The sequence below is a fragment of the Fulmarus glacialis genome, unplaced genomic scaffold, assembly GCF_000690835.1.
Source record: "Fulmarus glacialis isolate BGI_N327 unplaced genomic scaffold, ASM69083v1 scaffold7604, whole genome shotgun sequence".
NCBI lineage: Eukaryota > Metazoa > Chordata > Aves > Procellariiformes > Procellariidae > Fulmarus > Fulmarus glacialis.
Window position 1 is genome coordinate 33,797 of NW_009209860.1, and position 19,558 is coordinate 53,354.

Below are 19,558 nucleotides of genomic sequence, written 5' to 3' on the forward strand. Positions count from 1 at the left end.
TGGCTCTGCCGTGAGCGGTGAGCCGCGGGGTTTGGCCGGGGATGTGAGATCCCTGCTGTTCGGGGCGTGCTGAACCTCAGCTTCTCCCTGCTTTCCCCCTCTCCCCGCACAGAGAACAACAACCCCCACCCTGTGGGGAACGGGCAACGCGGACCTCTCCGGTTTTGGAGAAAAGCAAGAGCATCGCTCGGCGTGTAGGCGTTGCTGAGGGAGGTTAATATTGTTGGTACCTTATAGCATGGGTATAACCTACCTTCCTTTAGGAGGTATTTCCTCCTAAATTTTTGCATATGCAAACAGCTATCTGAAAGAGGAGCTGAGGCCTCCCTGGTAGCCTCAGGTCTCTGTGATGGTGGCTCGGAGACACCTGCTTTCTGGCAGTAATGCTGTATGTGCAGCCAGCAGAGAGGCTGAGGGGGTCCCGAGGAGCCTCCTTGTTTGGTGAAGAGAACACCCTCGCTTTCCTCCTGAGGCAGGCCCCAAATGTACATCTCACAGAGCAGCCCAAGTGACTGAAAAGGGATTGGGCCAGAGTCAAAAGGCCAAAATCAGGGCTCCCTCCTCAGCAAACCCCCCTGGAACAGACTGAGCTTAATCAGCTTCTGTGACTACCTTTAGCAAAGAGTCTGGCAAAACCCCTCTCTGGAGTCAGGGGAAGGGAAGCAACCCTTGGTGTCTGTGAACTGGGGAAGTGAATAAACAAAAAAAGGAAGGGAGAAAGCGCTCCACATCAGGCATGGATGGGGATGGCGGGCGCAGTCACCCCGGTGGACGAGGAGCCCCTCCAGGAGTCCAGAAAGGCTGGAGCCTTTGCTCCCCAGTACTGCAGGCTTCGGGCAATCAAAAAAAATGTTTCAGCACTTAAATATGGTGAGAGTTAGTTTAAAAAAAACCCACAGGACTTCAAATGTAACAGGTTTTGGTTTTCTTTAGTTACTTTCTGTTGATCCATTTTCTGGTCAACCATTCAGTTGGGCTTTTTGAACTGTTCATTTGGGCGTGTAAACATGCTTAATTTGGTAGGTCCGCCGGGTTGCAACACAAGCTAAGAGTGGCCAGCCTGCCAGGGAAGCACGCTCACGGAGTTGGGCCATCAGGGGAAAAGGGCAGGGCGAGGGGCCGTGCCTGTAACGCAAAGACGCCAAAGCAATAGCGCTCGTGCAGCTCTCCCAGCTGAGGGATGCCGGTTTCCCAGGGTCCGTCGCAGCCTGAGGGGCAGCCCGGAGGGCTGAGAGGCTACAGCTGCAGCTGGCAGTGGGTGTGCATGTTCCTGTGCACGTGTGTGCGCATGTGTGCTGGGGACCAGTGTACTTATCCATACTGATCACTTTATCCACTGCTAGAATGATGTTAAGACTGAGGGTTAGTGGTGATACACAACTATGTGAGGCGAGAAAGAATAAGGAATGGATCTAATTAAACCTGCAATTTAGACTCCCTTGCATCGCATGAGGCTAACATTGTCTCCTCAGCTGCAGGAGTTGGGAGATTAAGTCACATCACAAAATGTCTCAATATTTTTAAAAATAATTCATTCTGGCCTGGGAGGAACAGGAGGGTGGCAGGGGCACGAAGCCCACATCGAGCAGCCGGTGTCCTCTTTACTGGGGAATTACAGCTTCAGGTGGCTCTGTCTGGCTTCTGTCCCATTCTTCTGACACTAAGAAAGGACAGAGCTAAACAGTGCCTGACACCCTTTGCCTCCCTCCCCAACAGTTACTGCAACTGATTTGCCTTTTAAATGCTGATTTTTGCAGAACCCTCAGCACAAGCCAGTCTGAGGAGGCGAGAAGTGTCACCCCCACTGGCACTAAGCTGGCCTGCCACAGCAGCTAAAAATAATTTCTCCTCCTGTGCCCTGCCAGCAAGGTGCAGGGCTCCCAGCTGAGGCAGGCTGTGCTGCCAGGGCAGAGCCGCAGGTGAATCTTGCACTCATAGCGGGGTCAGTGGCTCTGCTACGCTTGCTGGTACAAGCTGTGTGTAGCCTCTGCTTTGCAGCCCATTAATTTTTGGGACATGAGCACATTAAGGCTTGATGTGCTCTTGGATTGCAGCAGTAAGTGCTAGAAGAGCGGCGTGTTCGATGGGTGCCTGTCGTGGCCCTCTGAGCCATTCCTGCAGGCTCCAGCACTGCCAGCAGCCCCTTTCCACCCTCACTGGCTTTTGCAACACTGCAATCAATTGATATCGAACCGGCTCATCTGCAAAAATCCCATCCGAATTGGGAAGACTTGTGAAACCTGAACCTCCGCCAAGCCGCAGCTCCCCTTTCTTCCCCGGGGGCGGGGAGGTCAGTCAGGAAATTCAATCTCCATCACAGTCCAAAAGCTTCAGTGAACGAGAGCGGTGAGGGGCAACTGAGAGCACATCTCTGATGCATATGTTCCAGCAGGACTGTAGTCATCCATGGACTGCTGGGAGGCTCGCTGCGCGTGCTGACAGCCACACGCAATTTCCACAGTTGCCAGAAGGTTTGTTAATAAGAATGTGTTTAGAGACCTTTCTCAGAACCAATTTTCCTAACAAAAGTAATTTCAGCTTTATTAAAACTCCCCTAATTTCTTGTTACTCTTTTTTTTTCTTTTCTGTGTGTTTTTTTTTTTTTTTAATAACAATTACCAGTACAAAATATTCTGCAGCCTGTGGTAGGGAAGCAACCGCTGTCCATGCTCTGACCCTCTGCAGGTGTTCCCAGTGCAGGTGGCTGAGGCAGCCTGGGGCAATAGTAGAGCTGAGGAGTGCAGCTCTCCTTCAAATCAGCATTTTTTCAGATTGGGTTTGTGGGTGGCAGTGATGCAGGGCAGCAGTTCTGGTTCAGAATTCACCTTTACCCCTGCACAGGGTCCTCCTTCCTTGCTGTGTGGGCACTTTTATAGTCAGCTTGTGAAAGAAGATGTAATAATTAACAGGAAGAAACTTAAGCATCGCGCTGAGAGGAAGAAGACGGGTTGTAACAACCCCTGGCTGCGATGCAGAAGGAATAAAATGATGAGCAACAGTGCCTGGTCCTCTTGCCCTTCCTACATAATAGGGACGTCAAATTTTAAGTAGTAAAACCTCAGGGGTAAGTGAGAAGCTGTGTGAAGAGTTATGAGCAAGGATCTCATAAATAAACCTGACCTATCATAATCCCACACAGTCTGTCTTGCCTAAACTTACATCAAAGATGCCAAAAGCCACAGGAAGATGGGAAATCAGCCCGTCCTTATAACTGCAGGCACTGGCTTCCAGAAAAGGTTCTCAGAAAGCTATTAGTGAGGTTGAGTCAAGGAAAAGCGAGTCCTGTAGGAGAAAGCAAGACTGTAAGGGAGCAAGACTAAAGGTCCATATCACTCAGCACCTTCTCCAAGAGTGAATATTGGTAGATACTCCAGGAAAACATAAAAGCCACAGGCAGAGGAGATTCTCCCCCTACATCCCCGCTCAGCCCTTGGCAGTAACCCCCAGACGAGTGCCTGAGCCAGCAGGTGCACCCCAACTCGCCTGTTTCAAAGCCACTGAAGGATTTATCACCTCTGAGGTTGTCTAGTTTCTTTCAGGCCCATTTAGATCCTGGCTTCAGGGCCTTTGCAGAGCGTACCGAGTTGCATGGTTCAGTTGTGCTTCATGCCTCTGCCGCTGTGAAACCTGTTAGCTGGCCGTGGCCAGGCGCACAGGCTGGCACCTCGCTGGGACGGGCAGCCAGGTGATTATCAACCAGGAGCTGCGTGCCACTCACCAGGGCAGGTGCCAAGCTCCGACACTTGGACAGGACAAGGGAAAATAGAGACGCTGCACCTCCTGGAGTAGCAATCAGCAGTTGAAGATGCTAAGGAGTGGAGTAGAGCTGCTCCAGGACATAAAGCAGGTTATAAAGCAAGGCAGCCAGAGGCAAATATACAGGCTCTTGGGGCAGCGAAGCTGGCTGCCTCCTGGGGACCACCGTGTGCTGCCGGGAGAGCATGGCAGCCTCAGATACCCACGAATCTGTCCAAGGCAGTGGGTCACGCTGGCAGGTACAGGGGCCAAGGATGGGTTGGAGACCTCAGGTCACTAGGGGCACAAAATCCCCCAGGGTATAGGTAGCTTCTCTTCCCACATTTTTCCCGCCAAGGCATCGTGGCCCAAACAATTTTTGGATGTGGGAGTGTAAACAGCCAGGCTGTACCCTGTGAAGCTATGCATTGTGTTTAATAGCTAAAATTCACGTTTTCTAGAACAGAGCTAAGCAGGTAACCTAGTCCTCAGGGTCAGAAGGGGAGCCCTGCACAGGAGGGGAACTAAGGTGCATGTTAAGAAAAACATCTTCCACAATGCACTGGACCCTTTGCTCTGCATAACCAATTTGCCTCCTGAGCAATTTGCTTCCACTGCCCAGGCAGTGATGGACCTCATTGCTAGAGATGCTGATGTTCAAACAGCCTTTTTGCTCATGGGGCCTAAAAGCCAGTTTCGCCAGAGCTCCAAAGGCACTTTCGCCCCAACACGATGGCAAACTTGACAGCTGCCTCACTCCCTTGGGTTTTATTGAAAAAAACTTTGCTCCAGATCGCTACAGCCTGAACACCAGTGCTATATGTACAGGTTGCTCTCTTGCCCTTTGCTCCTGTGCTGAGGATGGGGTAGTGGCTGTTGAAACACTTTTCAAAAATTAATTGTCATACCAAAGGCTATGAGGATTTTTTTAATCCTCACCTCAGTCTTGGTTTTCTGTGTGCAGCAGTTAGCCTTCGATTAGCTGCCCCAGGGGGGTTATGTTACATCTTGTGTGGGTTTTTCATAGCCTCACGAGGGTGTCCAGCAGGGATATTGGTGACTTAGGATATGTTATTTCCAAATGCACGTAGGTGCCTCTCTCCTCTGGCTCTGCATCCCGGAGATGGCAGCACCCAAGGTCGCAGTGGTTGGCGCGGGAGTTGTTGGCTTGTCCACAGCACTGTGCATCGCGGAAACTTGCCCCAGCTGCTCCGTGATGGTCCTTTCAGACCAGTTCAGCCCCAATACAACGAGTGACGTCGCAGCCGGGATACTCATCCCTCACACCTACTCAGGTGCGTGTAACCTGGTGTACTGTTGCCCGTGGCACCACATGCGGCTGCGTGCCCGGGAGTGCAGCGATGCACAGAGGTTCAGGAAGAAAAGTGCCATGCTGTGCGTTCCCCATCTGTCCCGTCTCCTTGATACTGGCTTGTATGCTTCTCCTCTTTGCATTTTTGGTTTTCTTTACATGCAGGCACACCAATCCACGTGCAGAAGCAGTGGTTCAAAGAGACCTTCACTTACCTTTTTGCCATCAGCAACTCGGCTGAGGCGTCAGAGGCTGGCATTCACCTGGTCTCCGGGTAAGAACAGCCGCCCAGGGCAGACTTTGGTATGCGTGTGCCATGTGCTGGAGCAGACAGAGAAGTTTTCCTTGCTGGAGTTCAGGCATATTCCCTTCATGGAGTAGCTCTTGTGACCATATTCCCAAGAAACTACATTGCAGTTGCTCAGATACTATGTATTTTCAAGCAAAATTCGTGCATAGGTTTGTACAGAGAAACCACTCGAGACTGGCCAGCACCAAATGACCAAATGTCTTTTAACAACTGATGTTTTCCATGCTCTCATCCACCAGTTGCTTGCTGCAGGGGCAGTCTTCATAGGGATGGGACTGCAGGATCCTCCAGCTTCAGCAACTAGGTACAGGGATGCAACTGGGGTGTGTGTGCGTTGGGGGTGTTTTGTGCTGCCCATTATCTACACAGAAATGCACCTCTTGGGAGTGTTGAGGCTGGGCACTCTGTAGCTTTATGGGTATCCAAAAAAATGTGAGCAGGTGTGCAAGTGGCCCTACATGAAAGTCCAGCCAGGGTGGCCGCAGCCGTGGTGGGGACACTGTGTGAGGGGACTTTGTACTTCTGCAGCTGGAAGTTCACACAGTATAGCTGGAAAACCTCTCTCCAGTTTAGTAACCCCAGTGTGTCACCTGCAAGCTTGGCTGTGGCAGCCCCTCTGCCTGGGTATTGCAGTAGCAGGCAACAGTTTCCCTGTCACTGTTAACCTTGCAGAGCTGCACTGATGAGCGGGAAGAGGTTCCTGAGTTCCTGGATTTGTGCTAAGATTGCTGTGACACATATCATGGCAGAGCAATAACGACTAAGTTTTGCAGCTTTTTCTCTGTGTCTTTTTAGGTGGCAGGTCTTTAAAAATACTCCCAAGGAAGAGCTACCTTTCTGGTCAGATGTCGTCCTGGGATTTCGACCAATGTCTGAAGCAGAACTCCAAAAGTTTCCACAGCACCTATTTGGTCAGGCCTTTACGACACTGAAATGTGACTGTCCGCCCTACCTGCTGTGGCTGGAGAAAAGGTTGGTCTTGCTGCAGGCTGGGCACACAGAGAGAAATCCAGGCAGAAGGACTGGGGGCGAGCTAGGGACTCCTTGAGAGCCTTAGGTTTGAAAAAAACTGGAAAAGGGCTGTTTCTCATTGGGGAAAATGCAGCATGCTCTTCCTTGGGGAGGAGCGCAAGAAATAAATACCCCATTTTTCCAAAGTGTGAAAGGCCCCATTTATGCAATGTCTACTTTCTACCACTATGGCTGTACAGTGGGGCTTAGAGCGGGAGCACCTCTGGGCATAGGACCAACATAGCCACAGGGGCCATGCTTGGCCAGCCAGACCTTGAAGGTACCTTGGGAACCTGCCATGTCCTAAGAAAATGTGTGGGTGCTCCTCATTCGTCAAACTTCCCAAATATATCTCTCTGTTCTTCAACATACATCCAACTCCTGGGAGAACAGGCATGTCTGGGAAGATGTCTTATCTGTGAAGACTTTGCACTTAAGAAGTAGGTGGACCAATTAATCTCAAATTTGGTCAACAATTGGAGTCATTCCTTAATCCAGTCAGGTGAAAAAAGGTCAAATAAGCATCATCTTGTAACAAACCTTTTGGAAATGTTTACCTGCATAAGATGGGTCATGCACTCACTCTGAGGAGTCATGGCTTCAGAGTTCACGCCTGGATTGACATGAAAGTTAGAAAATTTACCAATTTCCAAATTTCTGAGTTTCCCCCAAATACATAGATTTTGGAGAACCGTAGGAGAGTCAGGATGCAGATCTAAAAAGGTTCTGACACCTGGGATGTGCATTTAATCCATTTAAGTCCCCTAAAGTGAGCAAATAGCCATCTCTTCTTGAGAGAAAGCAATAGGCTGCAAGCTGATTTGAGGTTAAGTAAAGAGACGTGTACCGACACCATGGTACAAATTGCCAGCTCAACCGTTGCTTGGATGCCTTTCATCTCACTGCAAAATGTGAAAAAACGTTTCTTGTTCTAGCAGACAGCCAGCTGGGAGTACTCCAGTGGCACCAGTGCCACGTGAGGTCTGTGCCACCTCCTCGGTGCACATGCTCTGTCATGTTTCATTGCTTAACCGAATCGGAAATTTCTGCTGAAGCACAACTAAGTTGTTCAACCCATTTAGTATCTGCCACGTGATTTCTGCTCTCTCCTTAAAAATTCTTATTTCTCAAAGGATGTAGTCTAGTAAGATGATCAAGCTCCTTTTCTTTCTCTTGTCTCTGGTGATGAGAAATGAGAGCATATTAAACATGTAACTAATTCTCAAACCCCTCATGATCTAAGCAGTATTTATAGACCATTCTCTTGGCAATCCACAAGGAAAATTGGTTTTGTGCCCACCTTGCTGGTCCAAAAATGGACTTCAGGAATTTTTTCCTGCATGCTTGCCTGAATTCAGGAGTTTTCAGCTTTTTTTTTTGGTGTATTTTTTATGCCATGATGGCAGAGTCCCAATTACAACTCTTATGAGCTCTCCCAGCAAGTTGCCCAGCCAGAGCTGCTGCATGAGACCTCCCCAGTTCTGCCCAGCCAGCCTCAGCGTCCTGCTGCACCCAAACCCCAGCCTCCAGAGCATCAGCTCTGCCCTGGATCCTCGGCTCACTCACTGCTTTGTGGGAAACCACTGCCTTTGTAGTGGGGTTGATCACTTTGCCAGCTGCCAGAGTACTGCAGAGGACAGGACTTCCGCTTAGTGCACCATCATTGCGGATATGTCTCCTGACTTGCCCATGCTAAAACCCCCAGTGATTTGTTCATGCTAAAACTAACCCAGTGACTGGATCCAGCTGACAGCATGCGGTGACTCCATTTCACGCCAATGTTTCTTCACAGGGAAGGGTATCAAGCTTCAGGCAAGTTCAGGGTGGAATTTGGCTTGAAATTGAGCTCAAAGATGAACCTCAAGAAGGGGTGAATTTTGCTGAAGAGCAGACATGGATGTATAGTGCCCTGAGCTGTCCTGGGTGACTCCTGGCTGCTGCTCTAGAAGGGTGTGGGTCTCCTGGGGTCCCATGCCACACCTGCCCAGCCTGCAGGGATGTCCTGGGTACCCCAGGGCTTTGCACGTGGCACTAGATGACTAAGTGGCTCCTGGTATCAGGGGTGAGTTGGGAATGAATATGACGGTGTGTAATAGGCACGTTAAAAAGGGTGTGGAACGATAGCAATGTCACTAGGAGAAGTACATTGGTGAATAAATCTCACATTTTTCAGCTTGCTTGAGCTGTTAAAGCTTGGCATGGTTATAGAAATGAATCAATGAGACCATGAGGACCTTTCTGTCTGTCTAGGATCTTACGCCAGGGCCTTCTCTAATATTGATCAACTTGCTGTATCTTTTCCAGTGCAAACAAGCTAAAAAATAGCTTTGATGAGACCAAATCAGACAAATCACAAACAGAAACCCCATGGCATTTTCTTTGCTTTTTGTCCCATCTGTTGTTTGGTTTTGATCGGTATGTTAAAGGCAATCTATCTCATTTACTTAATGTGCATAATAATTACACGAGGATTTAGGGTCTTCTTTTCTGCCTCACTTCTGGAGTCTTTTTGCAGGTTGAAAGCAACTGGCGTCCAGATGTACACCAGAAAAGTTGCAGACTTGTGGGAGCTGCACAGTGAATATAACATCGTCGTCAACTGCGCGGGCATTGGAGCCCACCAGCTGGTGGGGGACGAGAAGGTCTTCCCTGTCAGGGGACAAGTACTCAAGGTTCATGCTCCTTGGGTGAAAAACTTCATTCGGGACGGGGATGGCTTAACTTACATCTACCCAGGGATACACAGGGTAACCCTAGGGGGAACCAGGGAAAAGGAGAGCTGGAGTCTCTCCCCTGATCCTGGCACTACCAAAGACATCTTTGACAGATGCTGCTCCCTTGAGCCCTCACTGCGTGGAGCTCAGGGTATCGAGGTGAAGGTGGGCCTGAGGCCATCCAGGTGGTGCGTGAGACTGCAGACAGAGGTCTTGAGCCAAGGAGGAGTAAAGCTCCCAGTGGTCCACAACTATGGGCATGGGGCAGGTGGCTTTTCAGTGCACAGGGGCACAGCCAAAGAGGCTGCTCGCCTGGTGAGAGAGTGCATTGCTGCCCTGCAAGGCTCCACGTTGAGGGCCAAGCTTTGAATCCCAGAGGCTCCTTTTCCATTTACGACAGGCTAGTGTGGCATCTCCTAGTAGCAGCTTGTCCTGGTTTCGGCTGGGATAGGGTTAAATTTCTTCCTAGTGCTGTATTTTGGATTTAGTATGAGGAGAATGTTGATAACTCACTGATATTTTCAGTTGTTGCTAAGTGCCCTCCTAGTCCAAGGACAGCTCCCATGCCTACTGACTGAGCTAGGTACACAAGGTGGGAGGGAACATAATCAGGACAGCCAGCCCAGCTGGCTAATGGGGTATTCCTTACCATGTGACATCATGCTCAGTATATGAATGGTAGGTGTGATCCAGGAAGTACCGATCACTACCTGGTTATCGGTCAGCGCGGGTGGTGAGCAATTGCATTGTGCATCACTTATTTTGTATATTTTATCATTGTCATTATCATTTTCCCTTTTCTGTTCTATTAAACTGTCTTTATCTCAACCCACGACTTTTTCTCACTCTCACCCTTCCGACTCTCTCCCCGTCCCACTTGGGGCGGGGGGAGTGAGTGAGCGGCTGCGTGGGATTTGGCTGCCTGCCAGGTTAAACCACGACACAGCTTTGGACTTTTATTCCATTACTGGATAGGAGGAACCTAAGACAACAGCTTGTGCCATTGCAGATGCTCGGTGGTACCTCAGCTGGCTTCCAGCTGCCACCTTGGAAAGGCACGATGGATTGATCCAAGTATTAGTCCAGCTGTCCTTTTCTTCCATCTGTCATTGTTTCTGCCCTGGGCATTTCTCCTAGCCTTATGTTAAGGAGAAGGCAAGATATGTAAATATTCTTCACATAACAGGAATTAGATTGCTGCAGTATAATATCAATAACATCAATTTAGCGTTTCTTGATCTGCATCTAAAGGGTGTCAAATGCACTATTTTCAGATTCAGTAAAAACTAGTTCTCACCTCTTGAACCAAATCTAATCTAGTATTGCCCTTGCTCCTGCCATCTTGCTAACAAACTTAACCATTTTCCACGTGATTTACAAGGAAAAGAAAACCCCACGCAGTGCTGCATTACAGTGCTCCAGGTCAGCTCTTACAGAAAGCAATGTCAAGTCACTGTCATGCACAGTGACCAGGCAAGCATGATTTTAAGAGCAGGTCTGTGACACTGATCACTGCATTTGCTCATATTACCCCTCAGGGAACTTAATGTAGAGTTTTTGTGAGAGGAGGTTGCCCCGTATGAGCTACGGTTTTGTGCATCTTTTCTCACACTTGTTGGCAAATCTCTTTTTTTTTCTCTGAGCCCGTCAGATTTTGATCTCAGACATAGATGATTTTCTTCCCCACAGTAGCAGCATTGACATGGCCTGTGTCCTACAGGAGAGGATTTTTCAGGGTGGGCTTGGGAGTACAAGCATCTCTTTTCTACTTTGCATCAGCACTGGCTGCTTTCCTTGCAACAGATGATATGAATAAGTTGGTGACAAACCAACAAGGATCTTAACGCCAGCTTCAGTTTCGTAAGGGAGAGAAGAGCCATTTAAGACTAGATAAACACTCTAAAGGCAAATTTGTCTGTAACTGGACGTGAGTGAGCTCCTCTGCTGTAAGGAAGCTCAGCCACCGACATCCAGACCCTCACTCCATGGCAGAGGCAGAGCTGGGCTTTAGACTCCCCTCAGCAATTCAAGCCTTTTGATGTGGCTGAAGATAGTCACCCCCCAAAACTGGAGCTTACCGTCAAATTACAGGTCTGACTGTTAGTGATTAAACCACTCATTAGACCTTAAATGGCTCATTCAAGAGCATTAGCATCCACTTTTGACTAGGTTTTTTTGTCCTTACAAAACAAATCAAAATCCTTCAAGAATTCACACTATTAAAATGAACTGATAAATAAAGTTCTAATAACAGAGCAAAGGTCCCTTCTGTAGTGTTTCCTTTCATAAACGAGGGGGTTTCTTTCATTTGGGATGACACGGCCAAGAAAGGCCACATTCAGACATGGCTGCCAACTCTTGCTGTTCTCAGGGAGGATGAGGACAGTTATCCTTCATAAGGGACAGCTGTCGAAAGAAACGTCATGAAATTAAATTATAGGTCAATTAGCGCCTGGGATCAGCCTAAGCTAGCCCTGCCTTCAGCAGTCTTGCCCTCTTCTCCTCAGCTCTGGAGGCCAATTTTGCACTACCCCCCATCATTTGTCCTTTCCAGTGGTACGAGGGCAGAGCTGCTGCTTTTGGCAGCAGTGCTGGTGTAGGGCTTGTCAAACCGCAGCTTTGTCCTCAGCTAACATGGAACAGAAAAAATACATGGAAAAATCATAAGAATGGGCTATTTTTTTTAAATCTTGATTTTAATCTTAAAAAGTAACAAACAGTGTATCTTATCCTGGAGCAAGAAACACTACTAATGCTAATGGGGTGTTCATAGCCCCGTGAGAAACCAGAGCTCTGGTTGTGCACTTCTGCTCTGCAGGGTGGGGGGGTTCTTCTAATTCACTTCTAAAAGTTGTCTTGTTGATAAAAATGGCAAAATGGGTTCAGCTGCAAGGCCTGTCATTCTGGCATCCTAGCTCTGGCCATGGCCAGCAGTGGAGAGGGCCACTTCTAGCATACCCTGGCCCATTCAGCTGAGGGGTAGCTTAGTGTTTCATGGCCCTCAGATCATTTATCTCCCACACATTTGTTGGATTGCTTCTGAAACCACGTACGATGCTTTTGTAGTTCCCAACATCTCATGACAACAGGTTCCATAATGGGAGACACTTCTTTGCCCAGGCACACAGCTCCTTGCCTTCATGTTTGTCTTGAATCTGGAAACATAATTTGATGCCCCCTTCTTGCATCTTATGAGAAGTGGTGACTAGTTATTCTCCATGACCCTTCTTGAATTTATACCATCCTCCCTCTCAGACTCTTCTTTCCCACCTTGAAGAATTTTGGTTTATGTAGCTGCTACCCATCCCTTTGGTCTTCCTTGTTGCCCATCTTTATGTCTTTTCTCACTCTACCATACCCTTTTTGAGATGGGGGACCAGAACTGCACACAGTACTCATGGTAGGGATGAATCCTCTATTTAATTGATGACATCTCTCTTCCCTTCCTAATAATTTCTAATATTCAATAGGTTTAGAGTCACTAAATAGCTTTTAACTGTCATTTGAATAGAACTATCTAACTCCACGATACTTGTCCTGAACAGTATTAGGTGGTCAAGAGGCTATTGCTGAGACTGGGTAGTGAGGGGTCTTCTTCCAGGGTGGTGAAACATCGGACGAGGTTGCGCAGAGAGGTGGTAGATGCCCCATCCCTGGAAACTTTCAAGGTCAGGTTAGATGGGGCTCTGAGCAACCTGATCTAGCTGAAGATGTCTCTGCTCATTGCAGGGGGGTTGGACTAGATGACCTTTAAAGGTCCCTTCCAACCCAGACTATTCTATGATTCTATGATTCCCAACTCAGCCATGTGTTTTTCCCTGCTGTTATCCACACTGGATTTCACCTGCCATTTCATTGCCCAGCCTCATGAGATGTTTTTTGGAACTCCTTGCAGGCAGTTTGCATTTTACTACCTTAAATAAGATGGCACCACCAGCAGTCCAAGCCACTTCACCATTTACCACCTGACTGGTGGGTATGTGGATTAGCACTGGCCCTACCATGGATTAGTCTCAGATGTCATTGGTGACTTCTCTCCACTGTGAAAAACAGGTGATTCATCCTTACTTCGTCTCTCTATCCTATATGCAGTTGCTGACTCATGAGAGGATCTTCCCTCTTATCCCATGCCAGATTAGGTTCTTTGTAAGTCCATGGTGACAGACATTATTAAAGGCTTTCCAGAAGCTGAGCAGATCACACCGAGCGGATCGCTCTATTCTGCAGCCTCACTGTTTCCCCTGAAGCCATAAAAGGATGGTGAAGCACAGCTTCATAGCTCCTCACTGCAAAGTTCTGCTGATTCTTCCCTCTTAGTCCATATCTGTCCTTGTAACTATTCTATTATCATGGCTTTCACTGTTTGCCTGCTACAGGTGTCACATGTAGTGGTTTCCATTTCTCTAGATCCCTCACAGCACTTAAAACAGTGTCACGTGCCATCCTCTTTTTTCTTTGGCTGTTTTAAGTAAAGGGTTATACACCAGCCCTAACACTGCAACAATTTCCCATTAGCATTCCTTAAAAACCCACGAGCGAGTAACATCTGCTTCTCATGAATTTGCTACTACTCATTGCATGTATTTGTTCTAAACCCTCATCTAATGGCCCTTCAATCTGAGGCAGCTTCTCTGCATTATCCCCTTAACAAATGGCTCTGCTGTGGGAATTTCACTAAGCTTTTCTGTGCTGAACACAGACACAAGTAATCTGTTCGGCTGTTGCGCTAGGGCTTGTTTTCTCTCAAACTCCTTTGCTCCCCTGATCGTCTGCTGACTGCATACCGTGGTCACCTGCAGACCCTCCGGCAGGCTCTTGCTCCTGCTGGGGTAGAGGAAGCTTTTTGTCTATTAGCAAGTTATTTCCTCAAAATCTTTTTTAGTCTGCCTTTCTGTTTCTGCTTTTAATTTGACAGAGTTCACGTCCTTTTCCATTTCCTCATTTGGATGGGATCTATTTTGGTTCTTTCCCATGTAATTTTTATCATGCTATTACAATGAGCCAGTAATGATCTTTCTTCTGGAAAGTCTCTGATATTTCAATACCCTTATATAAAAATCAAGCATTTTAGTCCCATATCTTATTTTTAGACTTATAGCAAATAGAAACAAGCACACATTCAGCCTGATTTCTCCAGCTCCTGTGCCCTGTTGAAAGGGGCTTTATTTGTCCGGATTGCGCCTTTCCATTTTCGCCATTTTCTGCTTACTTGTGGTTATAAAGACGTCGAAATGGCACCTTTAAGGACATGCCATCATGAACCCCTGCTCCTCTCTGCCTGCTTGCTTCCCCCAAGTCTGAGCTTGAAATTCCTTTTTAAATCTTACTCTTTCTTGCAGAGGCTTTCTTCGCCGCTAAGGTCATGCCACACAAAGGCTGAGCATCCTCCTCAAGAGCCTTAGCTTTTAGTTCCAGAAACTTCCAATTTGCCAAGAATATGTCCTAATATTTTAGGAATAATTGCACATCCCTCCCTCATTTTTCTCCCTAGGCATGGAAAATTCAAATACTCTAAAATATATCCGTAGATACATAGTGATGCTGCCCTGTGCCAACTATACACCTACCCACAAAGGGGAGTCACAACGTTTCGATGCCTGCAAGCCGGCTCGCTGACACTCACCGCTTGGCTTTCAGGCAGCTGAAGTCTGTTGAGATGAGTCCTTTCTTGCTTCAGCTGCCCAGCCTCGGGTGTCAGTCTCTGGTAATATCTCATCAGCTGTGCCTAAGTTTCTGCTCCTCACCCAAGAGCCTTGCTGGGAGCTGAAGCAAAGACATGGCCTGTGTTCACTCTCCAGCTCCAGCTGAAGCTGAGCTGGCAGCTGAGGAATTTGCAAAACTCCATTTTGATCTTAAATCCGTCCGTGCTGTTGCGTCGGCTCCATAGTCTTCATCTGAAAACACAGAGCAAGTGTCAGGGAAACACTCACACGTGGGAGAAGGTTAACAGTGGAAGGTCATTAAACCTCTATGACTTTTTATGCTGATGAAAGGTGCCCTTAAAGAAAGACTTAGCTGTCACCTTGCAAAGCATTTTATTCTTGTGCTGTTCCTTAAGCCCATGCATGTCCGGACAAAAGTTAACCAGACCATACTTGAGCATTTCCTTCTTATCTACACTTTCTGATCTACATTGAAGAGGCACTCCTGGCAGACGGCAACTGATCTGTCACACTCACAGGGAACTTCAAAGGCATAATTATGGCATAGAAAGGGAACGATTATATTTTAAGACATTTCTATCAATCCTTGCGATTGCAGACAGCAGATGGGCTGTATGATGGATTTTAGAGCTTGAGCACAAAATAATAGTTTGCTGCAACAGGGAATTTTGTTGATTTTCTTCAGAGAAACAGTGCCATAATGACATATTGTCTCGATATAGGCTTTTACCTATATTTAAAACAAATTTGCCAAATTTCTGAAAAATACAGGAAAATTGGCATTCACCATTCATTACAATTATTTTCCAGTGGAATACTATTTGAGATAAACTTCAGTGTGATCCATTCAAATTCATTAGGAATAAATGTAGTAATCAGAGAGAACATCATGCCCTGGACTGAGATTTGTATTGTTTTCACAGCTATCAAATAATTGTGTATGTTGTACGATGCTTTATTTCAACCCGCTTTATTCCCTATTTTCCACCAGAGGGAGATGTTGGATCAAACAGTTGCTAAAAGAAACCCCCACGCTACATCTCGAAGAGCAAATGCAGTGATGTTGAACTCCTTGGAAACGTGGACGCCTGTGGGGCTCCCACATACCTATAAGGCTTGGAGGACTTGGGTGCTGCAACAGAGCTTAAGAAATAATCGTGAATCAGTTAGGGCCGTAAAATGTCACGGGGAGACCTTAAAAAATGTGCATTGAGGAAATAGAAATGTGAAGGTAGCAGCATATAGTTGTTAATAAAAATAAGGCATTATAATCCTAGACAAAGCTGTTGCTATAGCAGCATGGCCCAGTGCTTTTCCCCCACCAAAAGGCTGGAGGGGAAACCCACTGTCTTGGGTCTCCAAGTGTCCTCAGTTCCTCGTGTTGCGGGGACTTGGGGTCCCCCAGCCCCTTGAGCTGTGCCTGGGCTAGACATCCCGTGGGGGGTCCCTGCAGGGCTGCAGCCTGGCCCATGCGCCTGCTGCCTGGCCTGGCTCCCAGTGAGCCCACTCTGGGTGCTGAGGTATTAGAAACTATTGCTAATTTAAGGCTGATTCGAAATGGTCTGTTTTCTTTCCAGGAATTTTCCCCCCAGTGTCTGTTTTTCTCAATGAAGAAGTCAAAGTTACATATTTTGGAGAAGGAGAAGCAGACATGAGTCAAAACTCAGCCTTATGAAGAAAGGGCGGGGGGGACGGGACACTGGGGAGAAAAAAAAGCAGAAAGAAACTTTTCTGAAAGTGAACAACTTCATAGAAATGGTATTTCCAAACATAAAAGAAGTTTCAAGGGAATATTTTTCCTGCGTTTTGTTTTTCTCCTTTGAGACTGTCTCACACCACTGACAGCAGCCAGCACTAGGAGAGCACTGTCCCACATTGCTTTCCTCCACTCCTGTTCATGTCCATTACCTACCATGGGGACAATACATTTCTCACATTGTAAGAGGTCTGCACCATGTGCACTATGTGCATCACGTGCTGTGCTCCTGTCACTGTCACCTCTCCTGCCTTTTTATTCAACTTCTGCAAAGTCTCAGTCAACCAGCTGATATCCAAGCCTTACGTTAGCCTTTCCATACATTTATGAGCCAAACAGAGGAGGGGAGGCTTGTTTATTTTCTGTGTCACCAGAGAATTAAGCAACCGAGCCAGCTGTCGGTGTTTCTGAAGCACTTGCATGTGCACCTCCAGTTAGCACTTTGGCTAAAGTGAAGGTCTGGAAAACAACCCTTCCCTCAGTGAATGCACTAGAGCCATGGAGGGAGCCTCGCGCTTGCTTTCCTCCTCGCCAAACAAGTGCAGGGTTTGGCTTCAAGGAGATGAAGCCTCTCCTCCCCACATGCCTTGCAGCCTGGTGAGCCGAGGGCAGTCTCCTGATCGGTGGGACAGCTGGTCTCCTTTGAGCATTCAGGGGACTGGATTTGGGCTTCTGACATCCCATATCACTGAGACAGTGGCTACAAGAAGAGCAATCCCACTTTTAGGTGTGCTTTGAATGAAAAAGCTCCTTTTGATTTTTGAAAGAAAGGGGCTGAGGCACCTGAAGTCCAGGCAAAGACTCCAAGGAACAACCTGCTTCTCCACAGAGGTAAAGTGTAAGTTAAAGACCTTGAGAAGCACTGGCTACCCCACTTCTGAAAATTCCTCCATAACCCTTGGTGGTGGTCCGCACCTTTTTTCCGTGCAGTGAGTGTATCTGCACAGTGTCAGCACTCCAGGAATAATCACGGGGCAAATTGCCACAGAGATTTGCAGCAGGATAATTGCCTCAAACAGAAGGATAAATAGCTTTTTCTGGCATTTAATGGGCCTTTTAAGTGAACGGCAATAAACTCTATCTGAACAGATGTTTTCTTTCTTTTTTGTCCTTTTGCATCTCATCCATAATTATGCACTAAAATGTTCTTGTCTGGGTTGCTGAGAGCAATCTTGCTGCTGTTTGTCTTCGCAATATAAGACCGAGCACTTCAGCACAAAGATTGAGCAAAAAGCCCTCGATTCCTAAAGGCTCCCGTCACAGTGATCCTCTACTTTCCTTTGCGTTAAGCCTGAAGGAGGAACGAGAAGTCAGTGGGAAAATTTGCCTCTTCCAGCCGCTGCTCTGCAGGTCCCAGCGCTGGGGTCTCTCCCTGCCCGCGCCGGTGCCCTGGGCTCCAGCCAGGAGGTTCCTGTGCTCGCCTGGCTTTGGGCATTGACCCAGCTACGGCTCAGAGTATTTGCTTTTCCTTTGCCTTGCGGGGGAGGTAAGTGTCCTCTGAGACAGTCCTCCCCGCTCTATGCCACCTCTGCTACGCTGACCGGACTGCAGGGAGACGGCAGGACAGGCTTTCCTCTGTAGCTGCTGGCTTTGCCTCCAGCCTTGCCACCAGGAGAGTAGCAGGCACCACGCAAGCTCTGCAAAGAGCCTTTATGCTTTCAGGAGTATGTACTTTACCTCCTGACAGACTACAGAGAAACGACCTTGTTCCTGAAGAAACTCAATGCATTCTGGCAAGGGGATCTCCTCCTAACAAGAAGCCTGCAAGCGAGACAGGAGCTGGGGCACAACCACAAGCATTAGCGTGGCCGAGTGCTCGTCGCCTGGAGTGATGTCTTTAGAGGTGCTTGCATCTTCACAAACCCACTTCATCCTTCCCAGCGCATCTTCGAAGCGTCTGGCTGGCCTCTTGCTTTCCACGTCCACAGCTGAGGATGGAGGCAGACACGCTGTGGGAAGACACATGCCAAAAGGATGACCCCTGCGGCAATGCCTAACCTATATACAAACTCTCGGCTAACGAGGTTATTCCACTTCAAATCGATACCGATATCTCTGCATCACTGATGCTGCTCTACATGGCATTGAGGGCAAATTGCCTTGAAAGGAGCCTGCGGGAAGAGCACTGAGTTTTATCCTCCCGCTCTGGTCCCGGCCAGGCTGCTCAGCTGCAGGGGAGCCGTGGCATCTTTTCTGCTGAGGGCAAGGCCATTTCTCTCCTCCTCTTCAGGATTTTGTTTAAGACGTTTAAAATGCAACCAGCTAGAGGAGAGGACTGGCTGACCACATGGTAATAGTTCAGAAAAGCAACCTTTTTGTTACAGGTAAAGACAGCGATACTGAATTTAGTGTCCTGCAAAAATAGGATGCTTTTCAGACATGTGGGTGACACCTTTATTAAAGGTGGATGCATATTATTAAATTGGCCTGCATACTGGTCCAGGACATTTTTGCATGCCTCCTATCCTGTGAAAGCTGCTTTTCACTCATCAGGTCCATCAAGGATGCTGCCAGCCACTCCCAGCTTTTATTTTATCCTGTTGCCTTTAATGAGGCATAAACTGTACACGCACATGCCAGTATATCAAACAACATTGCGAGACAGACTGTAGAAAAAGTGCACAGTGCATTAATTATGGGTCTTAATTTGTTTGTGAAACTGCTACCTGGAACATGTTGCTGCTGTTCTTCTCCCTAGCAGCCCCGGCGCTCTGGCTTGCATCTCTTCTCCCCTTGGAGAGCCCTCTTCCCCAAGCGCTTGCAGATGAAAATCTCTCTCAGTGATCAAATTGTGACATCTGCTCGATTACTCCAGTGCCGTTGCCATCCCCTGTATAAATACTTTGGCATTTGTACTGTACTATGTAAACCCATTAAAAACATGTAATAAAAAGGCTTATATAACTTCTTAAAGCCATAGTTACTGCTCCAGCTGCAGTGTTTTGTAGAATTCTGAGCATTATAGATTAATCCCTTTGCCAAATTACAGTTTTTAATGAAAGATATTCATCCTTGAGCTTAGAAGTGTAAAAATGCCAGTAAAATTGATTGCATCCA

The 19,558-nt window shown here is 47.6% G+C and overlaps 1 protein-coding gene across 1 annotated transcript in view; it reads left to right on the forward strand.

Moving 5' to 3' along the window:
* The window catches only part of DDO (D-aspartate oxidase), a 9,823-nt gene extending 372 nt beyond the window's left edge, over positions 1 to 9,451 (forward strand). Inside the window, exons 2-5 of the mRNA XM_009576961.1 lie at positions 4,827 to 5,030; positions 5,213 to 5,321; positions 6,153 to 6,329; positions 8,884 to 9,451. Of these exons, the coding sequence (XP_009575256.1) occupies positions 4,859 to 5,030; positions 5,213 to 5,321; positions 6,153 to 6,329; positions 8,884 to 9,451 (1,026 nt within the window). The 5' untranslated portion in view covers positions 4,827 to 4,858. The remainder of the gene's footprint in view (positions 1 to 4,826; positions 5,031 to 5,212; positions 5,322 to 6,152; positions 6,330 to 8,883) is intronic.
* The last annotated feature ends 10,107 nt before the right edge of the window (positions 9,452 to 19,558 follow it).